The sequence below is a fragment of the Euleptes europaea genome, chromosome 16, assembly GCF_029931775.1.
Source record: "Euleptes europaea isolate rEulEur1 chromosome 16, rEulEur1.hap1, whole genome shotgun sequence".
Lineage (NCBI taxonomy): Eukaryota > Metazoa > Chordata > Lepidosauria > Squamata > Sphaerodactylidae > Euleptes > Euleptes europaea.
The window spans coordinates 12,802,997-12,822,217 of NC_079327.1; the positions used below are offsets into that span (position 1 = coordinate 12,802,997).

Below are 19,221 nucleotides of genomic sequence, written 5' to 3' on the forward strand. Positions count from 1 at the left end.
CAATGGCAAGGGGCGCTGAGCAGACGCCTAGCCAATGGGCGCGTTCCGACAGGCGGCGGGCGGGGCCTGCGGAGGAGGCGGGACTAAGCGGACGCCACCGTTTAATCCGGCCGTTATGCCGTTCGGCGTGACGTGACCGTTGCTAGGGGGAAGGAACCTTTGACGTCGGAGGAGGGGGCGTGGAAAGCGGGAGGGCGGGGTCGTGACGTCGCGGCAGGAGAAGGGGAGGAGACGGAGCGAGCAAAGAGTTATGAAAGAGCCGCTTGCTTTGCCACTTAGACTTCCGGTTCCCGGTAGGCGTCTTCCGGTTGAGTGGGGAGAGCGCGCGGGAGTGAATAGGGCGCCGACGCCCGGGAGGTTAATGCCTCGGATTGGCCGCTCTCCAAATGCACATTTCCCCCCAGCCAGATTCTGTGGCTCACGAAAGCGTGCACCCTACCAGAAAATATTGTTGTTAGTCTTTCAGGTGCGACTGGACTCTGGCCCTTTTCTACCCCTGCAGACAGACTAACACGGCTACCCACTGGGAATAATGTTATTGTCGATCAGCAACACAGCTCTAACGTCAGCAGCCAGAGGTATACATAGACTGGCATGCTCTTCTAGACCTTAAATGCGGAGCTGTTAATTCTGAGCAAAGGGGTGGGTGGGGGGATGTGGCCCGGGCTGCCCTAAATATAACGTGGTGCATGCAAACCTATTACAGAGCTCGTGTGCAGTTATGAATAATGACTGTGAATTATGAGTTAATGAATAATAATATTATTGTCGATCAGCGACACAGCTCTAACGTCTGCAACCAGAAGTATACATAGGCAGGCCTGTTCTTCTAGACCTTAAATGCAGAGCTGTTAATTCAGAGCAAAGGGGTGGGCATGCAGAACAGAGTTTGTGTGCAGTTATGAATAATGACTGTGAATTATGAGTTAATGAGCAATAATGTTATTGTAGAAAAGGGCCAGAGTCCAGGAGCACCTTAAAGACTGACAAAAACATTTTCTGGCAGGGTGTGAGCTTTCGTGAGCCACAGCTCACTTCTTCAGATACAGCTAGAATGTGAATCCATCTGCCTTTAAGTAGAGGAGAGTGAATTCAGACAAGCATTAGTATGTAAATGTGAATAGCAGGCGTGATGGGATTAGGTGTGGTCTGCAGAAGAGCCTGTGATGTCCAGGGGAGAGATGGGTGTGGAGAAATCAGCACTGGTCATGAGCCATGAATGCAAGGTCTTTATTCAGCCCAGGTAAATGCATTGACTTTAGTTTGAATATCAACTGTAATTCAGGTACTAGGCAGGTAGGTGATGTGAAAGGATGTGAAAGTGAAACCATTCTGAGGATCTGAAGAAGTGAGCTGTGGCTCACAGGAAAGCTCCTACCCTACCAGAAAATATTGTTGTGAGTCTTTAAAGTGCTACTGGACTCTGGCCCTTTTCTATTTCAGATCTGAAGAAGTGAGCTGTGGCTCAGGAAAGCTCACACCCTACCAGAAAATATTCTTGTTAGTCTTGGAGGTGCGACTGGACTCCTGCCCTTTTCTACTACTGCAGACAGACTAGCACGGCTGCCCGCTGGGCATCATCTTCATGATTGCACAGCTGCAGGGAAATCCCTTTTGGCTTGGCGCTGGCCTCTCCCCCCCCCTCCTCGCAGCTGCGACGGGGAGCCGGGCGCGGCGCTGCAAGCACGGCGACGGCTGCAGCCCTAGAGGCGCTTCCCGGGCTTGCTTCCGAAGAGCCGCCCCGCACGGCAGGCTGGGCGAGGCAGCGATGCCTGGGAGGGGAGCCCGGCCGTCCTCTCTGGGGCCATGTCCGGAGCCGGGGCAGGCCGGGGCTTCTGCAAGCGGGTGCTGGTGACCGGCGGCGCCGGGTTCATGTAAGGGGGGGGGCAGGGGCGAGGCGCTCGGGCGGTGCCTGCTCGGCCAAGGGAAAGCGCCCTGCCCCTTTAAGAGAGGACAGATGCGCTCCAGTCGGCCTCCGCGCGCTGGAGAGCCCCGTTAAAGGGACAGGGCGCACCTGGAACCCTGGGAACCCTGTTCTTCCTGGCGTCTCGTAGGATGCTCTTGTCTGTTGTGGGGAGTGTGTGTGTTGAGTGCCCTCAAGTCGCTTCCGACTCATGGCGACCCTAGGAATGATAGTCCTCCAAAATAAGCAAATAAATAGCGGATACAGTTGACCTTCAAGAGTTACAGGGTTGCAGAGGCATGATTGTGGAGTGGAAGCAAGTCATTTCTCGGGTTGCGTTTGAAATAAATAGGCATGTTCTTAATGTGTGTGTGTGTGTTACATGCCGTCAAGTCGGTTCCAACTCATGGCGACCCTATGAATCAAAGTCCTCCAAAATATTTAAATGAATAAGTAAATGAATAGCTGATACAGTGAGTTACAGGGTTGCAGAGGCATGATTGTGGAGTGAAAGCAAGTCATTTCTCGGGTTACATTTGAAATAAATAGGCATGTTCTTAATGTGTGTGTGCGTTACATGCCGTCAATTCGGTTCCAACTCATGGCAACCCTATGAATCAAAGTCCTCCAAAATATTTAAATGAATAAGTAAATGAATAGCTGATACAGTTGACCTTCAAGAGTTACAGGATTGCAGAGGTATGATTGTGGAGTGAAAGCAAGTCATTTCTCGGGTTACATTTGAAATAATCAGGCATGTTCTTAATGTGTGTGTGTGTTACATGCCGTCAAGTCGGTTCCAACTCTGGGAAATGTTAAAGGCTATGGTAATCTAATTCAATTGATGTTGAAAGGATGAAGTATTTAATAATTAAAGTATATAGGATGATAATATGTAGTTTATCGAAAGGATACAATGAATTAGAAAACAAATACAGAGGGGATTATATAGATATTAATATGATAGAGGAGGGGAGAGGGGGTCAGAAAAAGTCAATACTGATTAGGCTGATTAGTTTGAAACTGTTTTATTTTATGTAACTCTGAAGATGACAATATTGAAACTGTATGTGACTTAAGAAAATAATTTTTTTTTTTAAAAAAAAAAGTCGGTTCCAACTCATGGTGACCCTATGAATCAAAGTCCTCCAAAATGTCCTATCTTTGACAGCCTTGCTCAGATCTTGCAAATTGAAGGCTGTGGCTTCCTTAATTGAGTCCATCCATCTCTTGTTGGGCAAAAATGCACGGGAGGTTTTGCCTTGGGTTTCAGTCTCTAAATACAGATTTCCACCCCAGCCAAATTCTAAAAAAACCAAAATAAATAAATAAATAACAATCCCCCATTCATAGTTTTGAGAATTCAGATGGGGGGAAATGTGCATCTAGAGAACGGCAAATCCAAGGCATAAACCTCCCATGCGTTTTCACCCAAAGGGAAGGCGATTGTAAGCCGGTTTGAGACTCCTTAATGGTAGAGCAAAGCAGGGTATGAACTCTTCTTCTTCTTGTGGGCTGGGGTCTTGTGCCAGTGCTTTATGTAGGAGGTGTGGAAAAAAAGAAAAAAAAGTAGGATAAAGGAGCCATGAAATGTAGGAAGCAGAGGGTAAACTGTCGTGTAAAAATCTAATAAGGAAAAATATCGAAATCACAAAGTAAGACTTGTGACATGTGAGGAGTTCCCAGTTTTGCTAAGATAATTAAGAATTCCTCTCTCCTTCAGCATCTCTTGGCTGTGGAGTTTGTAGTTCTGTACTGTGGGGGTGCTATTGCTTTTTTGGTTTTGTAAAGTGAGAGATTTAAAACAGACAACAAATTGGCCCAGTTAAGAATGACCCATTCTGCAAAAGGTTTTGCTTGTGTGTCATCATTGTTGCTGGTGTCACATCTGTGCTTTGAATACTTTTTGCAAAGAGCTCAGGTGAGTGCGTCCGGCACAGGGGTGTGCTTTTCAGTTGCCGCTGATGACTTGTCATCCATTTCTCCTGCATTATTTTCTAGCTGCTAATCCTTTCTTGTGACCTGGTCTATATTTCCATCTAGTCTGACCAACTGGAAAGGCCACCATAGGGGCAGTCTGGTGACCCCAAAAGGCAATTGGTCTTGCCAGATTAAAACTGCAAAAATAAGAGAAGCAGGAGAGCTCTATGTATGTGTGTGTGCGCACAAGAGAAAGTGAGCGTGTACAGAAACACACCTCTGTTGGTGCAGGCCATGTTGGAAAAATCCAATAACCCAACAAACCAAAATGGGTATTTGGCAGCTCTGTCCTACAGTAATGATACTTTTCACCCCCTTGGTGTGTGGCTATTGGCTCAACAACACCAGGGTCAAATCTGTTTATGGTAACAGTAATAAAATGCATTTGTATTAAAGCACTGATTAATTGTTAGACCTTGGTTAAGCCTTCTAAAATTAGTTGTTGGAAATGCTAATGAAATCGCCAATGTTATCTGTGGTTCAAATCTGTTTATTTTATTTTTTTCAAAACCTGCAGCGCATCTCATGTGGTGGTTTCTCTTGTGGAAAACTATCCAAACTATATGATTATTAATCTGGATAAGGTAAGACCTTTTAAGCGACGCCTATCAAATATTAGTTGTAATTTTTTACTAGGCTTCAGATCTTGGTTTGATGTAAATTTGTTCATACATGCAACTTATAAACATGTTATGCTGTTAAAGTGATCCCTCCTCCTGAAGACTAGCAACATCTAACCAAAGACTTTATTTGCTTACAACTAAAGAGATACAGTACTAAGTCATTACTGTGCCATTGGAATGCTAACGGTCGTACTATAATTTACAGTGTAATTCGAAACAGTTACACCATTCTGAGGATCTGAAGAAGTGAGCTGTGGCTCAGGAAAGCTCATACCCTGCCAGAAATTTTGTTAGTCTTTAAGGTGCTACTGGACTCCCACTCTTTCCTACTGCTAGTAACAGACTAACGTGGCTACCCATTGGGATCATTGATTTCAATGGAAAGCTGCTTATGTTTGCATTGCTAATTCCTTGATTTTCATTTTATCTATAGCTTATAACAATGAAGAAAGCTGACAGGAAGAGAGTTGATTCATTTGAAATGTGGTGTGGGAGGATAGTTTCACAGATACCATGGACTGCCAGATCAGTGGGTTCTAGATCAGATTAAGCCTGGTGACTTTGCTAGTGGGCTGCTGTATCATTCTGTTTCTAAATTATCTGATGTGCTGTAAAATAAGGCTACGTGTTGCTGCTTGAACTCTGTGGCCCTGAAGTAGCACTAGTCAGGCTGGTAATCCTGGACAACACTGATGTATGTAGATGGATATCTCCACCCAGCGATGCTGGAATGATCAAGTTGCATGAGAATAATATACATGTAAATGTAGTTTTGAATCTGCATTGGCTAGGTCTGTAGAAAGTGCTCCTGAGTGTGAATCTTTTGGTGGTTTGGAGCAATTGTTTTGCAGACAAGCAGACTCTTGTATTTACCGTATGTGCTTTGTTTGTTAAGCTGGACTACTGTGCAAGTTTAAAGAATCTTGAGATAATTTCTGGGAAACCAAACTACAAATTCATCCAGGTAAGTTGATTTTTATTGGGGAACATATTGTAGTTTTAGAAGTTGCTGTTTTTAGAACTAAGTGTTGATTTCGTTAAATAGTGCCACAGTTTTATTCAAAATTAACAGCCATTTCCCTCAAGTTCAAATATGTATATATCACTCTTACTGCAACTTAAAAAAATGGAATATAATATTTAACACAATTGAAGAGTGGGCATTCATCTGAAAGCTGTTATTGGCTGCTAATGTGCCTTTTTCCTTTGCTTATTTTTTAGGGGGATGTCTGTCACCACAACTTTATAAAAACACTGTTTGAGACTGAAAAAATTGATATAGTATTACATTTTGCAGCGCAGACACATGTAGGTGAGTGTTGCAACTATACCTGTCCCTGGGCATATGGTATAAGCAATAAAATATTCTTGAAGAGTTTTTGCTTATTGTGGGCGGGAAGAGAATAACCTTTTTGCCCTGTATATCAGATATGCGATATATAATGTTGAAAGGTATTCATCTGTGATTGTTGACCATCATTCTAGCAGTTCTTGGTTCATAAAGCTCCATCATCATGTGTAAAGCTCATGTGTAGGTGAGATCATAGAATCATAGTATCGTAGAGTTGGAAGGGATCACCAGGGTCATCTAGTCCAGGGGTCGGCAAACTCATTAGTCAAAAGAGCCAAATATCAACAGTACAACGATTGAGATTTCTCTTGAGAGCCAAATTTCTTAAACTTAAACTATATAGGTAGGTACACTGTTTATTAACTTAATAAACTTTAATTAAAGTTTTAAGTCTTAATTAAACTATAGGTACACTGAATAAAACTTGATATCATACTTAATAGTGATCTTATTTATTGATAAAAATTAAATTGTAAGTCCCTGCCATTTCCCCCTCCCCGTCCGGAGTCCTCGTCTGGAGGCCTGGTCTACCGCCATAAAAGCCTATTGGTAGACCTGGCTTTCTTGGCAGTAGACCTGGCCTCCGGAGGCCCATAGAAGCCAATGGGTAGACCTGGCCTCTGAAGGGGGACTTTTCCCCCTCCTCGGAGTCCAGGTCTACCGCCAAGAAAGCCAGTGGGTAGACATGGCCTCCCAATGGGACTCAGCCAGAGGCCAGGTCTACCAAAGAAAGCCCGCCCCGCCCAACAGCTGATAGGCGGAGGGGGGGCCAGGAACTGCCGAGCCGCCCGCCCAGCAATTGCACGGCTAGAGGGGAGGGGAGGCTTTAGACTCCCAACCATTGAGGGCAAGGGAAAGGGGGACCTGGCCATTCTCCACGGCAGGGTGGGGGAGACAGCGCGCCTGCTTGCCCGCTCTCTCTCTCTCAGGCGCGCCGGCTCCGCAGCCCGGCTGCCGGCGCAAGCAGGCACAAGAGCAGGGGCTCCGAACCAAGTTCGGAGAGCCGCACTCAACGGGCCAAAGAGCCACATGCGGCTCTGGAGCCGCAGTTTTGAGACCTCTGATCTAGTCCAACCCCCTGCACAATGCAGGAAATTCACAACTACCTCCCCCCGACACACCCCCAGTGACCCCTACTCCATGCCCAGAAGATGGCCAAGGTGTCCTCCCTCTCATGATCTGCCCAAGGTCATAGAATCAGCATTGCTGACTGATGGCAGTTGCTACCAGAGTAACTGACTGGCAATGCAGTCTAGTGCAGAGATACTCCAGTCTTAGCCCATTGACCTCAGTGGGCTTAGAGTGGAGTAATTCTTATGTTGGATTGTAGGGCAAGAATTGGCTGGATTTGTTCAAAACGTCTGGCGCCTGTTATCAAGCGTGTGACAGTATTTTCCACCAGTGGAAGCTTCCAAGTTGTCTCCAAGGGCAGCCACATACAAAGCATGTTACAGTAGTCATGCTGGCTCAATGTGGCGGGGTCAGACCTGTCCATAAAAGAGGAGAGCTTCTGTACAAGATGGATGGGAGAAAAGCACACTTCCCATAAATCTTTACATACTACTCTGTAGGAAAACTGTACAGCTCAGTTCTGTGAACACCATGGGCCTTCTGATTGTTTTGTGACGGGAGCAGAAATTGCTTCTCCCTGTATCCATTCTATGTGGCAAACTACTTTTTAAGCCTGGAGTTTCAGAAACCATTTCTGAAGCAGTGTTTTGTGGGTAGAGTAGGCAGAGCAATGGGGAGGGGTGTTGTTTATTTTTCCGAAGAACTCCCAATGAGCATGCCCAAGTTCAGAGGGGGCGTTTACTGAACTGTGACGATGGTTCTCGATTGCTCTCAATACCTGAGCTGAAACCTTGTTTTCTTTAAAAAAAATTGTTCCTAAAATTTAGATCTTTCATTCTGGCACAAACTTGAATTTGGCTACGTTAACGTTTATGGAACTTGCGTTCTGGTTGGGGCTGCTTACGAGGCCCATGTGGAGAAGTTTGTATATGTTAGCACGGATGAAGTTTATGGCGGAAGCTGTGATAAGGTAAGCTTGACTTATCACATGAGGCTTTTTATGTCAAGGTTAACAGTTTTATGATAACTATGTATGAATAGAAGCAGGTTACTTTTTGATTTTCCATGGCACGGCTTATAAAAATGGGCATCTCTTTTCTGAAGCACACTAAGAATTTTGTCTTCAAGGAGTGGGTATGGAAGATGCTGGAGGAACTAAGGTAATACTGCACTGAAAGAATGTCCTGGTTCAAATCTAGCCAGAAGCTGACTTTGTTCCTGTTAGCTTTAAAGGGCACCGAATGTTCTCAGACCTTTGGTATCTTCTCAAGACTCTCTCAATAAAATACTTCACTTGTGTTGCTAAATAGAACAAATATTTTCTGTCTAGCTGCTGAGTGAGGGCTAAGAACTACTGAACTGACATGCTATAGAAAAAATAAATCCTCAAGTAGAGGGTATGTGTGTGTATGTACAGTATGATTCAGTATTATCTGGAGATCATTAATGAATACATGAACACATGAAGCTGCCTTCTACTGAATCAGACCCTTGGTCCATCAAAGTCAGTATTGTCTACTCAGACCGGCAGTGGCTCTGCAGGGTCTCAGGTCTTTCACATCACCTACTTGCCTAGTCCCTTTAACTGGAGATGCCGGGGATGGAACCTGGGACCTTCTGCATGCCAAGCAGATGCTCTACCACCGAGTCACAGCCCCTCCCCAACTGGCTAGTATAGTTGGTGGTGGAAAGTGTTGTCAAGTTGCAGCCGATTTATGGCGACCTTGTAGGGTTTTCAAGGTAAGACATGTTCAGGGGTGGTTTGCCATTGCCTGCCTCTGCCTGAACTTCCTTGGGGGTTGACCATCCAAAGTACTAGCCAGGGGTGACCCTGCTTAGCTTTTGGGATCTGATGAGACTGGGCTAGCCGGGGCTATCCAGGTTAAGGTGTTAACAATGATAGGTCAGTTTAAAACTACTTCCAGTAAAAAGAGCAATTAGTCAACTCCCAGCTGTTTTGTACAAAGGCTAAGTAGGATTACGCTAAAGTCAGACCTAAGAAAGTATCACTGAAATATAAACAGATTCAATTAGGAAAAAATATAGAGGCATGGCATAACTAATCAACATTTGCAAGGCATGGGATATACTAAGTTACTTATAATAGCACTTGTAATGCTGAACCCTGAACTTCCGTGGTGGTCTACCATCCAAAGGGAGCCAGCGTGGTGTAGTGGTTAAGAGTGGTAGTTTGGAGCGGTGGACTCTGATCTGGAGAACCGGGTTTGATTCTCCACTCCTCCACATGAGCGGCGGAGGCTAATCTGGTGAACTGGATTTGTTTCCCCAGTCCTACACATGCCAGCTGGGTGACCTTGGACTAGTCACTGTTCTCTTAGAGCTCTCTCAGCCCTACCTACCTCACAGGGTCTGTTGTGGGGAAGGGAAGGTGATTGTAAGCCAGTTTGATTCTGCCTTAAGTGGTAGAGAAAGTCGTCATATAAAAACCCACTCTTCTTCTCCTCCTTCTCCTCTAACCAGGGCTGACCCTGCTTAGTTTTCAAGTTCTGACGAGGTTGGGCTAGGCTGAGTAAGTCAGGGCAGTGTAGTTATCAGTATGTAACCGTCAATAGTCATCATCAAATGTGCCGCTCTTTCAATAGTTATACGACCGTATCTCCCATCTCGTGTGCGTACCCTTATTTGCAGCCAAACCTTAAGAAAGTTTCAAAACTCCAAAAAGAAAAAAAGGAAGTTATAACCAACTTTTGTTTTTCTAGGAATTTGATGAATCATCACCTAAACAGCCCACAAACCCTTACGCAACATCTAAGGCAGCCGCTGAATGCTTTGTCCAGTCTTATTGGGAAAGGTACCAGGTAAGAGGAAGCAGGCCTTGAACTTTGAGCTACTGTTGTCGTCCAGATTTCTAAAAATATCTAGCATGACTAGATAATTACGACTAAAAGCCACTGAAAATGGTGATTCATCCTGTCAAGACCATCCTATTTTGCACTTTTTTGTGCTTTCATTTTGAAGGTTTAAATAACATACGTTTTAACTTTTTGGTGGACTTGCATAAAATTGATATTACCGAGTTACAAGTAAGTGGTAGTTCTCCCTGTGTGTAAGATCTGACAGTATCGTTTCTCTTTTGTCTATTTCTTCATACAACACATAGTTAAATTGTGGGACTCCCTGCCCCAGGATGTGGTGATGGCTGCCAACTTGGAAGGCCTGAAGAGGGGAGAGGACATGTTCATGGAGGAGAGGGCTATCCGTGGCCACTAGTCAAAATGAATACTAGTCATGATGCATACATATTTTCTCCAGGGGAGCATGCCCATTATATTAGGTGCTGTGGAACTCAGGCAGGATGCTGCTGCAGTCGTCTTGCTTGTGGGCTTCCTAGAGGCATCTGGTTGGCCACTGTGCAAACAGACTGCTGGACTGGATGGGCCTTGATCTGATCCAGCGTGGCCTTTCTTATGTTCTTATTGCCACGTTTCTGCTGTTCCGTGTTGGAAGCAGGCAGTTCTTGCCAGAGAAACACATGTGGTTGCTGCTGGGCCTGACAGACAAATTACACTTGTTCAGTTGCGCAGACCAGATAAGAGTGCCTAAAAACTGTAGGGGGAGGACAGACTGCTGGATGAAAACACTTCTCAGGGAGTCAGGATCACATAAAGCTGCCTTATACTGAACCAGACCCTTGGTCAATCAAAGTCAGCATTGTCTACTCAGACCGGCAGCGGCTTTCCAGGGTCTCAGGCGGAGGTCTTTCGCATCACCTACTCGCCTAGTCCCTTTAACTGGAGATGCAGGGGATTGAACCTGGGACCTTCTGCATGTCAAGTAGATGCTCTACCGCTGAGCCACAGCCCCTCCCTCAGGTAGAGGTCTTTCACATCACCTACTTGCCTAGTCCCTTTAAATGGAGGTGCTGGGGATTGAACCTGGGACCTTCTGCATGCCAAGCAGAGGCTCTACCACTGAGCCATGGCCCCTCCCCGATGATCCAGTTTGTGCACATTTTGGGAAAACCAGGCTTACTATTGTACGACATTATGGAATTGAAACCCGAAGTCTAGATCCTTCTGCCAAATGTTTTTCGATGTTTGACTGATACTCTCTCAAGATGTGTTAAGAGCCCTGCTTACTCTGCAGGAGAACAGTGTAAGCTTTTTATGGCTATTCTCATTGGTTATTCTTATTTTGAGACTTTCGCTGTCCGTTTTAAAGTTTCCAGTGGTCATAACGCGGAGCAGCAACGTTTATGGACCCCACCAGTTCCCAGAAAAAGTAAGTTTGATGTAAGAACTTCCTGGTAGTACTGGTAAGACTTTGTACAGTCATTTACTTCATTTATATCCCACCTTTCTTCCCAGTGGGGACCCAAAGCAGCTTACATCCTCCTATCCCCCATTTTATCCTCACAACAACCCTGTAGGTAGGTCAGGCTGAGAGTGTGTGACTGGCCCTTGGACGCTCAGCAGACTTCCATGGCACAAGTGGGGATTCGAACCTGGGTCTCCCAGGTCCTGGTCTGACACACCTAACCACTACACCACGCTGGCTATCTTGTCCCATTGGTGTAGCCATTTTTCCAGCCCAGATCTTTGTATGAATCCTCTTGTTAAATTTTGTTGCTGATGACATTATATCTGGGTTCTCCTTGTTCTTTCCAAGTTTGCAGAGACACCTTGCCGCTTTGTCAAAGATCCCTCATTGCTGTTTGTGTGCCTAACTACCTAGCTTTTTTGCCCCACTGAAAACAGCGAGGCTGCGCCAGCAAAAAGCTAGCACAGCAATGCTGTTCTCTCTGTTGGCGTACCCGGGGCAAAAGGGGTCAGGAAGCTGCCTACTGGCAGCTCCGCCCCTGGCATACCTCAGGAATGCCCCCCGGGATACCTGCACGGGGCTTTGCACCGGTGGAATGCCAGTAGAAGGCCCAGCCGGCATCCCTGGGTGGCGCTGCTGCGGCAGCACCAGGAGAATGACATCCGGGTTCCCTCACTGGCGTCCGTGCCACCGTGGATGGCGTAAGTGGCACGGGCGCCAGCACGGGGAACGAACGCCAGCGCAGCCTCATCCCGGCCTCCTAAGGACTTTCGTCCTTGAGGCTCAAGAATGGGCTGTAAGTCTGTTTACATTTCTGCTCGCGCATCGCTGGATCCAAGCCACTCTGCACATTTTGCATTGCCTTTTTAAAATGAGAAAATTTGTGGACGTGTTTTCCTGAGACAGTCTGAATGAACAAACATTCTTTCTCTTGTTTTGTTTTTAATTCTTCTTAGGTTATTCCGAAGTTTATTTCCCTTTTGCAACAGAACAGAAAATGGTATGTATCAGCATTGTGTTCTTTTAAGGGAAAAAAATATTTGGCAAAACGAGACAACGCTACAATTAAATTCAACACTATGACCAAAAAAAATCTATTTGCTCAAATGACAACAGCTGAAATCCTGATAACTTCCGCATGCTAAAAGGTCACACATCTGAATATTCTGATAACTGCAGAGGTCATACTCCTAGCAAATCCATGCCAGTGGTGAGACCTCCCGGATCTCCGCACTTTCTCTGATGCGACGCCAGCTCCGCTGTAGCCACAGAATCAACATGTTATCTCTCCTGCTATGAATTTCATTTGGCAATAGATCACGATGGGTAGCCGTGTTAGTCTGTCTGTAGCAGTAGAAAAGAGCAAGAGTCCAGTAGTACCTTAAAGACTAACAAAATTTCTCATATGGTATGAGCTTTTGTGAGCCACAGCTCACTTCTGATACTGCTAGAATGTGATCCCATCTATCCTTAAGTAGAGAAGAGTGAATTAGACACACAATGGCAATGTAAATGTCAAAAGCAAGTAAAGTCAGTTTGGTGTAGTGGTTAAGAGTGGTGGTTTGGAGCGGTGGACTCTGATCTGCAAAACCGGGTTTGATTCCCCACTCCTCCACATGAGCAGCGGAGGCTAAACTGGTGAACTGGATTTGTTTCCCCACTCCTACACACGAAGCCAGCTGGGTGATCTTGGGCTAGTCACAACTCTGTTAGAGCTCTCAGGCCTACCTATCTCACAGGGTGTCTGTTGTGGGAAGGGGAAGGGAAGGTGATTGTAAGCCGGTTTGAGTCTCCCTTAAGTGGTAGAAAAAGTCAGCATATAAAAACCAGCTCTTCTAAATGTCATTAACAGGCATGATTGGATTAGGTGTTATATGCCGAGGGGTAGTAGGCATGGAGAAAATAGCATTGGTAATGAGACAGGAATCCCAGATCTCTATTCAATCCAGGAGAATGCATTGTCTTGAGCTTCATTAGTAGTTGTGATTCAGCAGAAATTTTGTTAGTCTTTAAGGGGCTACTGGACTCGTGCTCTTTTCATTTTGACAGTTTGTGATCTTGCAAGTCAAACTAGAATGTTAAAACAGTTCCCCTGTTCCTCCCCCCCTTAAATCATATTGAAAGAATCTCATCTTTCTTTCTTTCTTTAGTTGCATTCATGGTTCAGGACTTCAGAGGAGGCATTTCCTTTATGCCAGTGACGTAGCAGAAGCATTTCTTACTGTGATGAAGAAAGGACAGCCGGGTGAAATCTATAACATTGGGACCAGTTTTGAGCTGTCTGTGACACAGCTTGCCAAGGAATTAATCCATCTAGTGAGTAATAAATAGAATTGGCAATTGGTGATTGAATACCAATAAATACTACATTATGAACTATAACGGGGCGGGAACAGTGGGTTGAATCCTTAGGTGCTTTTCTGCATTCAGAAGGCACCTTCTGGTCACAGAATGTTTTTTTTCCTCTCGGGTAGAATGTTGCATTGGAAATATGAAACTGAATCTAGAGAGGGGGTTCTGCCTGTATAAGGAATTGCACCAAGGAATTGTGTTAGTAGCAGCAGAGGAATTGCTGTAAGACTCGCCTGTAATGGCACAGCGTAAATTTCTGCTGCGAGCATTTTTGGATCAGAGGTCTTTTATGCATGGATGTTTCACTCGCCGTCACCCCTCCGACGACTTTGGGTCTTTATTTGGACTTTGCATGCTGTTCTGACCGTCAGAGGTCGCCTCGCTCTCCCTCTGCGTTTACCTGTGTTTTGCGGGACCTGTTTTATCTCTAATTTGAAAACATGGGCAAAACCCAGGGAAACACAGGGGGAGTGCGAGGCGACTGCTGACGGTCGGAAACGGCATGCATAATCCAAAGACCCGAAGTCGTCAGAGGGGTGACGGTGAGTGAAACAGCCATGCATAAAAAAGACCGGAGTGAAAAGAAACTCTTCCTCTCCTTTGCAGCTCAAGGCAGGTTATAATTCCAAACCCAAACTGCACACGAGAGAGACTCTTAAGAAAATGCCTGAAGCTGAAACCCCATTAAGAGCCCAGCCCCCCCCCCCAAAAAAAAATGGCCTTGCAGTGCCTCCTGGCAATATATAGGGGCAGACACCCCCCCATACCTCCTCAGAGAACCCTTTGTGGAACGGGCTCTCTGAGGAAGTATGGGGGAGTCTGCCTCTATATATTGCCAGGAGGCACTGCAAGGCCTTTTGGGGGGGGGGGAGCTGGGCTCTTAACGGGGAGCTACAATGGGAAAGTGGGAGCTACGGTGGAAATGGCAAGGGCTCTGTACAGGGCCAGATTTAGGTTTGATGAGGCCCTAAGCTATTGAAGGTAATGGGGCCCTTTATATGTCCAGCTGTCCTTTGTCAACAACAAATTGTTGCTGTTTTTTGTGTTGAGTGCATGCTATATGGTAATTTATGGACCTAATAGGTATCTAAAGCGATTTGTACTTAACAAAATATGTATTTTATCAAAGTAATTGTTGAACTGAAATACAATTAAGAAGAAGTAGAGCAGGTGGGGCCCATTACTTACATTATAGGAGCCTACACAACACAAAACACTGTTGCTGCATGTAGGTTTTATTTTATTTGTTTTTTATCTTATATTTTGGAAATGTACATCCAGGTTTTTTTTCTTTAAATTTTTTTGGGGGCCCCAAGAGAGTGGGGCCCTAAGCTATAGCTTGTTTAGCTTATACGTAAATCCGGTCCTGGCTCTGTATGATGCCAGGCGGGCTGCCTTTAGTATAGCCCTTCAGTAGAACTCTGAGGACTGTGGATGGCAAATGGGAACATAAGGGAAGATAAAAAGGCCAATGGTGAAAAATAGGTTGAAAATGTATTACTCAGAATAGAATTTCCCTACGTGTTTCATTTCACTGAAGAGGTTTCTTCAGGGGAATCTGCCAGAGCTTATTCGTCCTTGAGATTACCTATTTTGCACCATTGGCCTTGGCCTTATTTTTATCTCCTGTTACTGGAGCGGTCTTTTTATTTCTCTTTGTTGACCTAAAGGAAGAGGCGGTCCTTCAGATATGTGGGTCTCAGGCCACCAAAAGCTTGAAAGGTCCTAACCAGCCCCTTGAATTGGGCTCAGAAATAAACTAGCGGCCAGTGTCATGATTCAGAGCAGGCCAGGGGAGTTCCCATCCGCTAGCCGCTGCCATTTTTTCAGCGTTCTCAAAAAATTTCCCAGTTTTTTTCTGTTGGGAAACCTGGAAAAAAGTCTTTGGGGGAAAGTTTATCCTAGACTTCAAATCTCCAACCCTACCCCTCACTGCCAAAAAAACAAATCAGTGGGTTATAGATCAAATCAAGCCTGAACTGACCCTAGAAGCTAAAATGACTAAACTGAGGCTATTGTCATCTCATCATGACGTGACCAAAATACAAGAGTCACTGGAAAAGACAGTCATGCTAGGAAAAGTTGAGGGAAGCAGGAAAAGAGGAAGACCCAACAAGAGATGGATTGACTCAACAAAGGAAGCCACAGCCTTCAATTTGCAAGATCTGAGCAAGGCTGTCAAAGATAGGACATTTTGGAGGACTTTCGTTCATAGGGTCGCCATGAGTCAGAAGCAACATGACGGCACTTAACACACACACCACACCCCCACATGGTGGTTGTTATAAGACTAAAATGAAGGAGCTCCCTGAAAGAAGGGTGAGATAAAAATTGTTGCTAAATAAGTAAATAATTACTTCTGTGCATTTAGCAGAATTCACCTGCCATTGTATGTTCCTTTGAGTAAAAGCTCTTGGTAATCTGGACTGGGTACATATTTATTTGTCAGCAGTGTGCAAATTTATGTTAAGAGAACATATGGTATGAAATGGACTGTGTAGAATGTGTCGATAGCTTAGTTAACCCGTGTAAACCCATTTAACGGCTGTTCACAGTTGTACACAAGAAATGTGGGGGCACAAACTGGGATAGAAATGCTTGCCTTGTATTAAAATTGTTCCCTGGTAACGTTCCCTGGTTCTTTTCTGATTGACAGATAAAGAATACTAGTTCAGAATCCGAAACAGAATGTTGGATGGATTATGTTAAAGACAGGTAGGATAGTAACGAGTACTACGAATAATTTTTGTTTTGTCTTACTCTTCAGCAGTTGTATAAATTATTCCTGTGTGCCACTAGATTAGAGATGTGATTTTAGTTTGCCTGATGTTGTCTGATTTCTTACTACATTTTTATATTCTTTTTGTATTCACGCTGCATGAGTGTCCCAATGGCAGACATATACAAAGAGCTCAGTACAGTATATAGCTGTGAATGAACATCTGGAAATTTATTATTGGGGCCTAGGGATCATAATAACTTTTAGAAACAGCTGTGGCTGCTTGATTCTTTCTCTTTCACAATCCTTCTCCCCTTGAGAGAGGTTTCTACTTGCGATAGCTCCTAACCTCTTTCCGTAGCCTTCCATCCCAGTCCTCCCGATCCCCCATGGTTTCTCAGAAAATTACCGTCTTGCCCCAAGACTCAAAAATAAGCAATCCACTGTGAAACTAAAGAGAAATGTTGAGCATCGCCTCTCAACATGTGTAGTGCCAGCGTAGTGTAGTGGGTACGAGTGGTGGACTCTAATTTGGAGAACCAGGTTTGATTCCCCCGGTTTGAGCCATATGTTGCTGGCCAAATGCTGCAGTGCAGATATGTGCTGGGTGTGCCCAGTTATGCGTGGTGACTGACTTCTGTTGTTCTCATGGGGTTCAGGAGCACTAGCCATCTAGTCGGAGACGGGAGACCTTTTAGTGGCTTGTGTGCACAAATCACGTTTGTGACATAAATGCTGGTTCGGTACATTTGCTAAAGAGGTCAGAGGAGGGGAGGGTATCAACAGACGGACCACTGCAGAGGAAGGGGGATTTGAAAGCTCTGAACTCGTGTTTGCACTTAGGAAGTTTTCTTCCCAAATCGCACGTGGATTACTTTAGGTGGTTCGCAATTTAAAGCTTGTCGTCTTTTTTTCTCGCTCTTCATTTGAAGACCCACGAATGACTTGGGGTATCCGATGAACTCTGGAAAAATGCACAGCTTGGGCTGGAGACCTAAAGTACCTTGGAAGGAAGGAATAAAGAAGACAAGTAGGTGATGCTGCCAATGTATTGGTGGGAGGGGTTATTTTGAGGAGTGGGTTTGAGCAGCGCCTTTCGTAGGAGCGGGCAGCTGGAGATTTCAAAGCAAGCTACGTAAAAGTTATCCTCCCCCTCCAATTACCTGCAAATATAAATGTGACTCTTAATGAGATGGAAGGTGTTAAGTGGTGTATGCTGGGGAAAAAACTAGTCAAACATAATCTGGATTGCCTGTATTACAGAACAGCCATTCCTAACAATATAACCTCTCTTAATTCTGTATTTCATTGGTTCCGGTCGGCAGAGGATAGTTGGCTAACTTTTTTTTTGTCTGAACACGGTGCTTACTTATTGCAGCTGGTAAATCTGTAAATCCATGTGTGCAGTTTCCAGTGTTAACTCTAAATGCTCCATAAAGTTCATCGGTTAGTTTGGAAACGGCCGATACAGGATTCAGATTTCAGGTTAATGTTTGTTTTGTGGAACCCAATCACCACAAGCATGTCCAGTGCCATAAGAAGTTAACATAAGAACATAAAGAAAAGGCTTGCTGGATCAGACCAAGGCTCATTCAGTCCAGCAGTCTGTTCACACAATGGCCAACCAGGTGCCGCTAGGAAGCCCACAGACAAGATGACTGCAGCAGCACCATCCTGCCTGTGTTCCAAAGCTCCTAATATAATAGGCATGCTCATATGATCTTGTATAGAATAGATATGCATCATGACTAGTATCCATTTTGACTAGTAGACACGGATAGCTCTCTCCTCCATGAACATGTCCACCCCCCTCTTAAAGCCTTCCAAGTTGGCAGCCATCAGCACTCCTGGGGCAGGGAGTTCCACAGTTTAACTATGCATTGTGTGAAGGAATATTTCCTTTTATCAGTTTTGAATCTCTCACCCTCCAGCTTCAGCAGATGACCCCGCATTCTGGCATTACGAGAGAGGGAGAAAAGCTTCTCCCTGTCCACTCCATACCATGCATAATTTTATAGACCTCTATCACATCTCCCTTTAACCGCCTCCTTTCCAAGCTAAACAGCCCTAAGCGTTTCCTTTCCTTTTCTCACGCTAGTTGAATGGTATCAAGAGAACTTCCACAACTGGAAGAATGCAGAGAGAGCTCTGGAGCCTTATCCTGTCGTGGAAGAATCGGGATGACTCATTGCGCGGTGAAGCTTGAAGGAAGAACATGAAGGAAACCATTCTACCTCTAAAGGCGACAGTGTTATCGGGTGGGAGGACTCTACTGAAGCGGTAAATGTGAAGATGGCACATCTTCAGGATATATAAAATGTCAAGCATCGACACTATCAAGAAGGACAATAGAAAGGACTTTGGGAAACCTTGGTACCGTTAGGGACCATTTTAATTTCATCATCATTCTAATGCAGTATTTTTCTTTTTTGAATATATTTTTATTTTCATTTTATAATGGGGAATACAGAAAGGAAAAAGAAGGGAGAAGATAAACATATCTCATATTCCATAAGCAAGCTGACAATTTTTTGCATACCACAGGAGTCTGTCCTGGGGGGTATTCTAATGCAGTATTGAAGCTCTAAAGTATTTTTTAATTAAAAATTGGAATCAAAGCCATTTTTGTCAAGTGTACATTTTAGTACAGCTATTTTGTTTTAAACGTGTTATTTTTTTAAAAAAAGGATGTTCTAGACAATCCTTTCTAGTTCTTTCTGTTCCCGGATTTGTATAGCCACAAAAAGAGCAGAGTTCTTTACTGGTTTTCCAGGACAAATGGCTTTTTATCTGTTTCACAAGAACACATGAAGCTGCCTTATACTGAACCAGGTCCTCGATCCATCAAAGTCAGTATTGTCTACTCCGACTGGCAGCGGCTCTTCAGGGTCTCAGGTGGAGGTCCTTCACATCACCTACTTGCCTAGTCCCTTGAACTGGA

The 19,221-nt window shown here is 44.8% G+C and overlaps 1 protein-coding gene across 1 annotated transcript; it reads left to right on the top strand.

The window, feature by feature from the left end:
* Positions 1-34: 34 nt before the first annotated feature.
* On the top strand, positions 35-18,483 carry TGDS (TDP-glucose 4,6-dehydratase). The gene is made up of 13 exons (XM_056862134.1): positions 35-127; positions 1,735-1,874; positions 4,401-4,467; positions 5,402-5,470; positions 5,728-5,818; positions 7,756-7,898; positions 9,649-9,747; positions 11,111-11,170; positions 12,166-12,209; positions 13,360-13,525; positions 16,218-16,276; positions 17,213-17,310; positions 18,379-18,483. The coding sequence occupies exons 1-13, from the start codon at positions 35-37 to the stop codon at positions 18,462-18,464; spliced, it is 1,215 nt and encodes a 404-aa protein (XP_056718112.1). The 3' UTR covers positions 18,465-18,483.
* Positions 18,484-19,221: the final 738 nt, after the last annotated feature.

What these genes read in the sequence shown, in the direction of transcription:
- TGDS (XM_056862134.1), top strand. Translation starts at nt 35, where the DNA reads ATGGGCGCGTTCCGACAGGCGGCGGGCGGGGCCTGCGGAGGAGGCGGG. An exon ending in CGGCCGTTATGCCGTTCGGC is followed by an intron (nt 128 to 1,734) that starts GTGACGTGACCG and finishes TTGCTTCCGAAG; the next exon opens with AGCCGCCCCGCACGGCAGGC. An exon ending in CCCACCAGTTCCCAGAAAAA is followed by an intron (nt 11,171 to 12,165) that starts GTAAGTTTGATG and finishes AATTCTTCTTAG; the next exon opens with GTTATTCCGAAGTTTATTTC.